This window comes from Carcharhinus amblyrhynchos, chromosome 8 (assembly GCF_965287045.1).
Source record: "Carcharhinus amblyrhynchos chromosome 8, sCarAmb.v2.hapA, whole genome shotgun sequence".
Lineage (NCBI taxonomy): Eukaryota > Metazoa > Chordata > Chondrichthyes > Carcharhiniformes > Carcharhinidae > Carcharhinus > Carcharhinus amblyrhynchos.
In genome coordinates this window covers 53,828,174-53,840,397 of record NC_137331.1, presented here as the reverse complement: position 1 = coordinate 53,840,397, position 12,224 = coordinate 53,828,174, and the positions used below count along the sequence as shown (strand labels likewise).

The following is a 12,224-nucleotide window of genomic DNA, read 5'->3' as shown; positions in this document are numbered from 1 at the left end:
AATGGCAAATGAGATCCCAAAATTATCAATTAAAAATATTCTTGTCATCTAAACCTATTAGGGAGAATTAACAGTAAGGCTTTTGCTCATCATGATTAAAGAACAAATTGGACAGCCACCTCTGGCATATGTACATGTTAAACACAAAAAACATAAAACATGAAGTTGGTAACTGAGTTGCCCAGTTTCCTTAAGACCATAAGATCTAAGAGCAGTGTTAGGCTTTTCAGTCCATTGAGTCTTCTCCGCCATTCAATCATGACTGATATGTTTCTCTACCTTTTCCCTGTAACCTTTGATCCTCTTACCAATCAAGAACCTATTTATTTATCTTTGTCTTAAATACACTCAATGACCTGGCCTCCACAGCCTTCTGTGGCAAAGTATTCCACAGATCCACCAGCCTCTGGCTGAAGAAATTCCTCCACATCTCAGTTCTAAAAGATTGCGTCTTTACTCTGAGGCTCGGCCCTCAAATCCAATCTCTCCCACTAATTGAAACATCTTCCCCTTTCTATCCAGGCTTTTCAATATTCTCTAAGTTTTTATGAGATTCCCTTTCATCCTTCTAAACTCCATCGAGTACAGACCCAGATTCCTCAAAGGCTCCTCATTCATCAAGCTTTTCATTCCTGAGATCATTCTCGTGAACCTCCTCTGGATCCTCTCCAAAGCCAACATATCCTTCCTTAGATATGGGGCCCAAAATTGCTCACAATATTCTAACTTTGGTCTTTCCAGAGCCTTATAAAGACTCAGCAAAATGTCCCTGCTTTTGTATTCTGGTCCTTTTGAAATGAATGCTTACATTGCATTTGCCTTCCTTACCATCAATTCAACTTGCAAGTTAACTTTAAGAGAGTCCTGAACTAGAACTCCCAAGTCCCTGTGTGCTTCCGAATTCTCTCCCCATTTAGAAAATAGTCAACGCCTCTATTTTTTCTAGCGAAGTGCATAACCTGACATTTTCCCACATTGTATTCCATCTGCCCACTCTCCTAACCTGTTCAAGTCCTTCTGCAGCTTCCCCCACTTCCTCAATACTACACTTCCCTCTACCTTTCTTTGTATCATCTGCAAACTTAGCCACAATGTCCTCAGTTCAAAAAGGCTACAGATCCTCTTCAAAGAGTTCCATTCTTTTGCGACTCTCTAACAACTAGAAAAGTAATTGCAAAAACCCACAGCTCTATGGGCAAGTGTAACAAATGGCCCTCGCCATTTGTTTGCTACTGATCACAAAATCTGGTCCAATGTTTAATGTGATACAAAACTGTAACAGAGGTTACCAAGATCAAATCCATACTAAATCAGGCATTTTATTTGCTTGTCCTTCAGATACCAGACCCAAATCTCTTGGTGGCTTCTCATGCAATAATGACCTAAAGTTGTGTATATGTCGATGGCTCATCAGAACATTATTAATTTAGTACAATGCGAATCATAATGGTAAAATGATGGTGCAATAAAAGTGCTTTTACATTCTACTCCTGTAAATTTGGGATTGTTTCTGCTTCAAAAAAGATAACAATAAGCAGTGGCAGCAGTAATGTGGCATGCCTGGCTCGACAATTCCAATCAGTTTCTCTGTCCAATTAAGAACGGCGAGTGGGCGCTTGAAGCTGGTGGGACAATTAGCAGCCTTACAACCTTAAAGGAACAGCAAACTGCAATGGTAGATAAGTAAGAATGAAGGTGTTTAAAAATGAAGATGCCCTTTCCCCAGCTTTTTAAAATCTTAAATTAAAAATAGATTTAGGAGCTGGAACAACATAGTAGGGAGCAACCCTCTTACAGGCCACCTTTATGTGCTGGCTATGTATCCAGGCTGATAAGAGTTTCTAGGCCTGTGTGGAATGCAGAACACCCACCCTTTTGCTGAGTGACTGCATCCTGGTAACTAAAATGGCTCTTGTCAGTGCAGGAACCAGGAGGCCAACTAGAACTTTCCTTTACCTGGCCTCAATTTGGCTCTTAATGAGTCTGATTGGCTACTAGCCTCAGGCCCTGATACCATCTCTGCAAAAGTGTCCTGGAAGCATGGTGGAGCCAGGACTTGCCTTCCTGACTTAGATCCTGGTCCCTGGAGTGTGGTGGTGGGAAAGGGGGAATGATGAAGAGGGAGGGAGAATGATGAGGGGGGCAGTGTGTGTGTCGGGAGACAGAAAATCCAGTCTTCACGTCAGCGCATGTTGATGACACAATTAAGAATCTAAAGTAACCTTAATTCACCAATTTACCAGAATTCTATGGTGCTGTAGTGACTAATTATATTGTTTATACTGATTCAACAGTAATCAGATTACAGTACCGGAAAACTACTGTTCTCTGTCATATAGCTTACACTTAACCTGGCTGGGCTCTGCTAATATTACTTTACAGTTTAAAATTGTAGCTATGGATCACTATGGAGGAAAAAGTGTAATAAAAATTAAATTTCATTAAGGAAAATACTAACACAACAGTAAACACTGGCTGTTTTGATTATTAATTGGTTGAAGAGTCTGCATTGTCAGATACATAGCCATGGAATCAAAATGTTTCATATTTGATTTATGGTGCATGTTTATCTCAGGTGGCAACAATTCTTCTCAAAAGCCTGGATAGGAAGGTGAAATAAAATGTTCACATTCCTCCACCGATTACTGTCTGAGATCTCCAGCTGTTAAGTATGTTTGTTCATATGTTGGGTGAGGAAAGGGTCTGGCTTGGTTGTGATGCCCTCTATAGTTCAATATCCTACTGAAACAGATGGTGTGGCTTACAGATAATAACCATTACTTGAGGGTTGCTGGCACCATGAAACTTCACGCAGCATGAGACAATGGGTTGGACCTTACATGCCCCCTGCAGAATGTGTTTCAGCTGGGGTGGGCATGCAAATTAGAGTAGGTGCCCAGCCCACTACCTCCCTTTCCATCCCTGAGCTCACTCCCATAAACAGGGTAGGTGGGCAGCCTGCCCAGCATATGAATTGAATGAGTGTCAATTGAGCTTGTTAACAAGTCAACTGAATCGATAATACACTGCCCACATCATAATATGGTTGGTGAGTGCGGGCAAGCAGGATTGGGAAGATTATTTTTTTTAGTAAGTTTTTCAAAAGGACAGGAAGGAAGTGCAACTACTTTATGCATTGGGGACAGCCCCCAAGATAGTAGCCCCCCTCCCCCTGCTCTCCAACATCCACCCCTCTACCTCACAACCCTAAACTGGCCAAACCTGCTCCTCCCAATATCTTGCCTTACCTCAGTCTGGGATCCCAGTGCTGCCAGGACTGCAACGAGTCATAAGAAGGGATCCCAACGGATCCCAGACTGAGGTAAGGCAGGCTATTGGGTGAGGTGGTTTCACCAGTTCTTGGTGCTCTCGTCTGGGACTGCTAGAACTTCCAACTAATTGGATTGCCTGACAGCTTCCAAGCATAGGACTAAGTCGTACTGTGAGCTAATTTAGCTCACAATGCATTTCTCAACTTCAACTTATTGAAACTTGCAATCCCTTTTATAAGCTGATCTGAGAAAGAAAATGAGCAGGAAAATGACAAATAGAAGTGATTATGCTTGGACATAACCTGTTGATACAATAAATATTTCATATGTGGATACATTGGTGCCCCATTAATCTTGGGAAACAAATTTGAATATGGAAAATTCTATGTATAGTTCCAAATACTATAAGATTTTTTAAAAAATAATTAACCATTAAAGAGTTTCACTTTCCCCACCTGGAAACCTTGGATTCTGGCTAAGTACTCAAGTTGTTGAGAGGGCTGTACTGCTGAACAGGGGGAAGCAGGTGCTTTTCCTTTCAAACTTATAGCTTCTGCAGTTGGGGATGTCCCATTCAAAAGAAGCTCCCTTGCAATAGTTGCAGTGTTGCTGGTAGTGCTGAAGAATGAACTACATCCTTGGTTTATTTCTTTAGATGTCAAATAGTTCATTGTAGGTGCTGCCTTGTTACGACTTGCTTCCATTTCTTGATAAACATCAGGGGAGAGATGTAGAATTCCCTTCTGGGCTGTAGACAGAAGAAATTTGTTACAATTTTTACTTTCAAAAAAGAGTTTCCCTATGAACTTACTGTATTTTGGTTATTGTCTTTATGAATTTATAAGCAGCAAGTAAATACAAAGACACATAAGAAATATGGCAACTGCTATAAAAATATCCAGATAACTTAAAGTTCTTTGATCTGAATCTACAGAAATCTAAAAAGTACTTGATTGAGAAACTGTGTTTTTTACCCTGATACTAAAATTGTAGCTTGAACTTGTGATTTACTCCAGTATGTCTTTACATTGATATTTCAGAAAAGTTATGTTGTGTTTTATACATTTATGGTTAACTACACTGGAGTATTGCACTTAATCTGTCTTCCTGAAGTGCTGAAATATAATTTGACCGAGTGATAAATAAAGACATTTGTAATACTGCCTATTCTATTTCATGTACTGTTACGCTTATAAGTCATTTTGATTTTTATACACTTAAAGATGGAGGGGACGATTTTCATCATCATCACTTGGCAATAAAATACCAAGGGAGCAGTCCATCCACTTATGATAGAACTCCCCCAATTTTCATCCCACTGATTTTAATATGATGAAAAATCAAATGGGCGATCCACTCCACCAGCTTATTGCCTAAGCGGTAAAGGTGAAAACATTCCATAACATTTGTTCATTGAATTTGGTGTTAGGGCTTCTAATGGTTTAAAAATAATTAATTTCAAGCAAGCCAACACTCCATTAAAAATCATCAGTGTTTATGGTTCAACCGCATTGAAAGTTTTTGAAAATATTAGTTGAAGAGTGAATTTAGGTGCTTTATCATGCTCCCCTCCAGATCTCTGCTGAGTATGAGCTAATGACCAGCCTCTAAAGAGATTAGTAACCTAATACAGCGACCAGATGAGTCACAAAGAGATCATTTGCTCTGTATCAGTTCAGCACATGTAGCCCACTCCATTGAAAACTAGGAAAAGGATACAGGGCCAAGTGTAAGTCTCAATAACAATCTAGGATCAGTCAGTGATAGCACTTAACCATTCAATCTCCCATTAAAAATATTACTTTTCCTAAGTATACTGTTACTATAATGTAACATCTTTTTAAATTTACATAGAACTAAAGCTTCACAGATAATTAAATTTGGCCAATAAATGAAGCTTCACACCTTTTGAAAATAATTCAATGAACAAAGTAAAAACAAAAGTAAGTTAATGTCATAAAGGTATAAGTATATGATCTGCACTGTCTCATGCCATAAAGATAGTTAAAAGTTTGCCCCGTAAGTTTACCATTAGGAACAAGAAATACCTTTCTTTCTTCTTTCAAAATTAAGCCTTAACAAACTATACAAATTGCTAAGATGTGAAGTGCTGTAGCCATTTAATTTGAATCATGAAAGCAACAACTAAATGTTTGAAAAACTGCACTATATTCTAAAGTTCTCTTCACAGCAGAAATATTGCTCTATACAAAAATAGCAATGCTGATTATATTTGAAAGAATGGTGACAGTATGTAAAGAAATGTGTTAAAAGTTTCACCTATACCCAAGTAACTATTTCTTTCACTATCATGTGAAAACATAACTAAGGTCACTGTCTGTTTCTCACCTACAACAAATGTCCTTCTTACACTTGGGGCAGACAATGCTATCACCTTCATGCTGTTAACTTGTAGACCTGGAGAGGTACTTCAGAAAATGTGGCAAGCATGATTGATCCTTATAGTGCATCATATGTAGCTACTTTTGCTTATCAAGTGATAAAGAGAACTGAAATTAGTTTTCCCAGGCATATCAAAACACAGCCACTCCATGAAAATTCTAGAAGTTCCAAAATGCTTATTTCTACAATGGCAGTGACAGCTTCTAATGAAACACATGACATGTTTCTGATCCACTTCCTTTCCTGCGCCACTGAAAATGGGCAGAGACAGAAACAGAGGTGGGACTTCCTTTCTCATGTCTCTGCAACCATATTATTTACAAATCCAGCTCCTTCACTGGACCACAAAATCCCAGCCTCTTTGTTCCTTGTACAAGTACACCAAACTCCCTTGGCATATCAACATTTATAAGTTTCGCGACTTTTAAAAAATATTCTGTTTTTCTATTCTTACTGCCAAGTTGATTACCCTAACACTTCCCCATATTCCATCTGCCATTTTTGTTTCCCACTCACTTAACCTGTCTATGTCTCTCTGCAGCCTCTCTGTGACCACTTGGCAGTTTACATTCCCATCTAGACTTGTATAATCAGCAAACCTAGACACATTTCTTCTTTGTCTAATTGTTAATATGAATTGTAATTAGATGTGGCCCAAGGAGTGATCCTTGGAGCACTCCACTGGTCACAACATGCTAACTTGAAAATATCCTATTAAATTCCACTCTTTGCTTTCTGTCCATTAACCAATCCGTGCTAATGTATTGCTCGCAACTCCATGAGCTCTTATCTTGTGTATTAACCACTTGTGTGGTACCTTATTGTATGTCTTTTGGAAATCTGAGTATACTACATATACTGGTTCTGTCTTATCCAACCTACTAGTTACATCCTAAAACATTTCTAATCAATTTATCAAACGTGATTTCATTTTGTAAAACCAAGTTGACCATATTTGATCATACTATGATTTTCTAAATGCATTTTTAAGACTTCCTTGATGATAGATAACAGCAATTTCCTACTGACTGACATTAGGCTAACTGGTATGTAGTTCCCAGTTTTCTCTCTCTCTTGTTTCTCAAACAGTGATGTTACATTTATATACAGTTTGAAGAAAAAGGAAAATCCAAATTTACAATAAAAATTTTATGTTCTTCCTTATTCTTGCAACCTGCACACATAAAGCAGTGCAGAAAATGGGCAGATGGGGTACTGAAAACATAAACGTTTGGACCAACTCACATAGTCTTCTGAGCTGTCACATCTCAACAGTGCTTAGTGAAAACATCTGAATCACCTCAAGAGCTGCCTTACAGAAAAAGTATAGAAAGACAAGGTGACTATAGTGCAGTAGGAATTGGCTATGATATTTCTGTGGTCCAAATCTTCTGGTCTCTTCTGTCAGACACCAGACTTACAACCGAAGATATGCATCCAAACCCTATGGAAGTATGTGGGAGTTCTCAAGAAGTTTAAACTTCTGATGTGCTGACACCTTGCTGGCCTGGTCCTTTCGCGAATGTCTCTGATCTTGAGCTAGAGTCAGGCAGTTGGGACAGAACAGAATGCCTTACCTTGATACCCAAGAAATGCTAGACAGTTTAAAACCTGGTCTAACACCTGGGTGAACAGAGGACCCAGAGGCAATAACCACTACCCAGAAGAATGAGAGAGGAGCAATGGGAACACAACAGCAAGAGATGAGCAACAAGGCCATTAACAGTGAGAGGCCAATGCCACCCTCAGGAGCTCACAAGGCCATCACTCCACCTTATGAATCAGAGGAAGCGAGGTCCTGCGGGAAGGAGAAAGGAGGACAATAGAAGTATGTATGTGTATACTATGTATGATCTAGAACTGTACAGGTGAGCATGGTCTCCAGTTGTCTTGGACCCCCTTGCTACTGGACCAAGGCTTTGTTCTGTCAATCCAGTGTGGTAGCTGGTGTGCAATGGCCATCCCACATTCAAAGAACCCATGCACAGGCATCATCCAATCCTTTAAGTGAAATTCAGGACCCTCAGGGACAAACCTAACAGTGACAGGCCAGAAAAATGTATTACTATCGTCGCCTAGGAGTTCAGGCATTTTGCCATTAAAAACAAACTAGTTGGCCATCTCAGAGGTTTTCCATGTGGGATAAAGGAATGCCTCATGATCTTTGATTCACCTTAGCCCAGAACCAGTGCGCTGCCGTCCTTGGTGCATACGTCGTAACACTGCAAATTATGGACGAGTCCAAAGAGGAATTTTATTCCAGCCTCAAACGATCCTTGGCCTGAGTTCGATTTCAACACCAGAGTTGGACACAAACCTCTGGAGAGGTCTACTCGGCAAAGAGGGGGTCGGGAAGTTCAGCAATAATGGTGCTCTGCTGCTGACAAAACGCTTAGAACACGACCTTTTAATAAGCAACACCTACTTCTGCCAGAAGGACAAATACAAAGCCTCATGACAATAGCTTCCCTCCAAGCATTGGCACCTGCCCGACTATGTTATCATCCATGCGAGAGACTGCAAGAACATGTGTATCACCCACGCTTGGCAGAAGCTGATGACTTCTGCATGGATCAACATCAATATAACCCCAAAGCAGCCACAGCAACAGAAACAACGCTGCAGGAAAATCAACACCGAGGCACTCAAAGATGTTGACAAGAAAGCCCAATTCAGCCAGTGCCTCACTTCCAACCTGACCACTCATGGTAACCCAGAGACACAGTGTCCACAGAGCCTGGTCTGCACTCGAGATCTCCATAATCAGCACCTGCAAAGAAATACTTGGTGACTTGACCAGGAAACACCAAGACTGATATAAAAGCAAAGTACTGTGGATTCTGGAAATTGAAACAAAAACAGAAAACGCTGGAAAATCTGTTTCTGTGGAGCGAGAATAGAGCCAACATTTCAAGTCTAGATGACCTTTTGTCAGAACTAAGAGCAGAGAATATCAGGAGAAATTTATACTCTGAGGATGGGGGAGAGATGTAATTAGTCAAAGGGAATGTACACAAGGATGCAGAAGGCCTCAAAAGGTAACACCAAGACTAGTTTGATGAGAACAACCATGAGATCCAAGACCTCATAACCCACAAGCACGGCTTTTCCGAACCTGAAACAGCAACTCAGTTCGAGGGCAAGAAAACAGCTCTTGACACAGTTGAAGGCTAAGGTCCAGTAAAAACCTGCAACCTAAAGAATGGATGGTAGTGGAGAAAGCGCAGGAGAACTAGCAGTTAGCAGTCAACAATGACATGCGAGGATTCTTTAGTGCAGTCAAAACCACCTATTGCCCAAGCACCCAGGATCCAATCCCAACGGTGGCCAAGAACATAGAGGTGTTCACCAAGAACAGTGAGGCAATCAGCACCAGTTGGAAAGAGCACTTCAAATACTTCTATAGCAGAGACTGTCTGCAATATGATTGTCCTCAACTCCATACCACAGCATACTACCTTGTCACTATCTCAGCAGAACCCCAATCCAGCAAAGGTAGAAAAGGCCATCTGACAGCAAAGAAGCATAATGTATCAGGAGCAAATGGAAACCCCATCAAAGCACTAAAACATGGTACAGAAGCACTACTGACGCAATTACACGACCTCTTTGCCTGATCTAGAACAATGGGAACATGCCGAGAGACCTCAGAGGTGCCATAATCTTCATAAAAAGGTGATAAGTCTGACTGCAGTAATTGAAGAGGAATTTCCCTGCTGTTGGCCACAGGGTAAGTCATTGCAATAGCCCTCCTTAATCACCTTTATCCACTGGCTGAAGAGCGCCCCCCCCAGAATCACAATGTGAATTCTGCACACTAGGGGGCACAACAGATATGATCTTCACCTTGCAGCAACTTCAAGAGGAATGCAGGCAACAGCATTTTGTACATAGCCTTCTTTGACATCACAACGGCCTTCGATTCTGTCAATCATGAGGGATTATGGAACATTCTCCTACATTTTGGCTTCCCCCAAAGATCTGTCACTATCCTCCACCTGCTATATGATGACATGCAAGCTGTGATCCTGATCAATGGATCCACCAGACCCAATTCATGTTCAGACTGGGGTCAAGCTGTGTAATCACGCTGAAGCTTTTCTCCATTTTACTTGCTGCAATGCTCCATTTCATCCTCATCAAGCTCCCCATTGGAATGGGGTTAAACCACAGAACAAACAGGAATCTGTTCAATCTCCACTGCCTGCAGGTCAGATCTAAGGTCATCCTATCTGTCATTGAACTATGGATGATGCTCGTATTTGTGCACACTCAGAGGCTGAGTTCCAAGTCATTATCAACACCTTCACACAGACGTACTAAAGCATGGGCCTTATATTAAACACCCGTAAGGCAAAAGTGCAAAAGGTCCTCTGCCAACCTGCCTCTGCCACATAACACTTACTTCCAAATTAAAAATTATTTCTCCGGTGTCCAAATGCGTAACCTAAGGTGGGGCAAATGGTGTTTGGAGGAGTGTGTGGGTGGAGTGCCTGGATTGCCATACATTCCTTTAGCTGCCATGCTTGGCTTTAACTACCACCTCGCCCATCACATCACATCAAAATCCACAACAGGGCCTTGGACAATGTGGACCACTTTCCATGCCTTGGGAACCTCAGGGAAGACACTGACAATGAGGTTCAACCACCTTCAGTGTGCTGTGCAGCCTTTGGTCATTTAAGGAGCAGTGTTTGAAGACCAAGATCTCAGACCTGGCGCCATGCTCACGGTCTACGGAACAGTCATGATACCTGCCCTCCCAGGCCGGAGCAATGGATAAGATCAAATCCACTGGTAGGATACGCACACCAATGTCAGTTCTCACTCAGGCCAAGATCCCCAGCATCAAAGCATAGATTATGCTCAAACAGCTCTATGGGCCACATGAGGACGGGCTACATTGTACACATGTTTGACATAAGGCTCTTGAAACAAGCACTCTACTCAGAGTTTCAACATGGCAAACAAGCCCCAGGAGTGCAGAGGAATCACTTCAAGGGCACCCTCAAATCCTCCTGGAAAAGGTGCAACATCCCCACCAATACCTGGAAATTCCTGGCCCAAGAACACCCGAAGTGGAGACAAAGCATCTCGGAAGAAGCTGAACACTCAGGGTTTCATCAGCAAGAGTAAGTTGAAGTCAAGTGTCAACAACGAAAGGAATACATAACAACCCAGAGACTCCACCCACACACTCCTCCAACCACGATCTGCCATACCTGTGACAGAGACTGTAGGTCACAGATTTGGACTCCCCAGTCACCTGAGAACTCATTATTAGTTTGGAAACAAGTTATCTTTGACTTAGAGGGACTGACGAGAACAACTCCATAACTGAAGTCCTCCCAGTCACCACCCAGACCACTACCCAGAACCATCCTCCGCAATATCCCAACTGTACCTGACTATACCCCAACCAGACCTGTGTACCCCCATGACTACCTGGTTGCACCATCACCAAGCCTCCTGACCTATTTTGATGGCCTTTGACCACCATACTATTCCAATGATCAGACCCACCCCCTTGACCTGATCCAAATACCACCATCCCTGACCAAATCTAACTATCACCAAACACTCAGCAAGCCCTTCAGCCCTAGAGTCTGACTACCTCCTCATCCAGTTACCCACCTCGCCCACTTATGCAGCTACTGTCTCACCCACTCATTCACTCACTCCCTGTTCATCCAGTCACCCATTCATTAATGCAGACCCATTCATTAGAAGATTGTACTTTTAAATAAGTTTATTTATTATAAATAGGCTTACATTTACACTTAAGTTCCTGTGAAAATCCCCTAGTTGCAACTCTCCAGCGCCTCTTTGAGTACATGGAGGGAGAATTTAGCATGGCCAATGCACCTAACCAGCACATCTTTTGTACTGTGGAAGGAAACCAGAGCACCCAGAGGAAACCCATGCAGACACAGGGAGAAACTGCAGACTGCGCACTGACAGTGACCCAAACTGGGAATGTGGCACTGTGAGGCAGAGTGCTAATGCTGTGAAAGGAGGTGTGTCCCCTATTCCCTACTCTACTGTGATTTTACTAGGGACGGACAATAAATGCTGGCCAGCCAGCAATGCCCATGTTTCACGAATAAATAAAAAAAATTACTGGAGTTCACCCGGAAAAGCACTGTTGTGCATTTTCTTCTTCTGCTGGGAATGGACTATCCCAGGAAAATTGTGCTGGATTGGATCAGGAAATCTCACGGGCAGGGACAATGGGCACAGCATTGCTGCTGACTGCAAGATTCAGGTCCATGTTTCTGGCCAACATAGAAACAAGTCTATGGATCATATCACATGTTGTCTGATAACTTTCTCATGTAGTGCCAAACAAATATGTTTATCGATCTCCAGCCGCTCATGCCGATGGGATTCTTCAGTTCTACCTGCAGCGCGCAACTGTGCAGGGGTTTCACAGTAGCATGGGGTGCCATGAATGGGAAATGCCAATAGAAACGGTGGGACCAAAGAATCCCGCTGCCAGTAAACAGCATACCACCTTCCACTACCAGGAAACACGCAGCTGGGAAACTA

The 12,224-nt window shown here is 42.0% G+C and overlaps 1 protein-coding gene across 5 annotated transcripts in view; it reads right to left on the bottom strand.

Annotated features, from left to right (window-relative positions):
- Positions 1–12,224, bottom strand: part of stau2 (staufen double-stranded RNA binding protein 2) — a 346,610-nt gene that overhangs the window by 100,560 nt on the left and 233,826 nt on the right. For all 5 annotated transcript variants that reach the window (XM_080194078.1, XM_080194075.1, XM_080194077.1 and 2 more), the window contains exon 12: positions 3,728–4,020. In XM_080194078.1, coding sequence (XP_080050204.1) covers positions 3,728–4,020 — 293 coding nt within the window. The remainder of the gene's footprint in view (positions 1–3,727; positions 4,021–12,224) is intronic.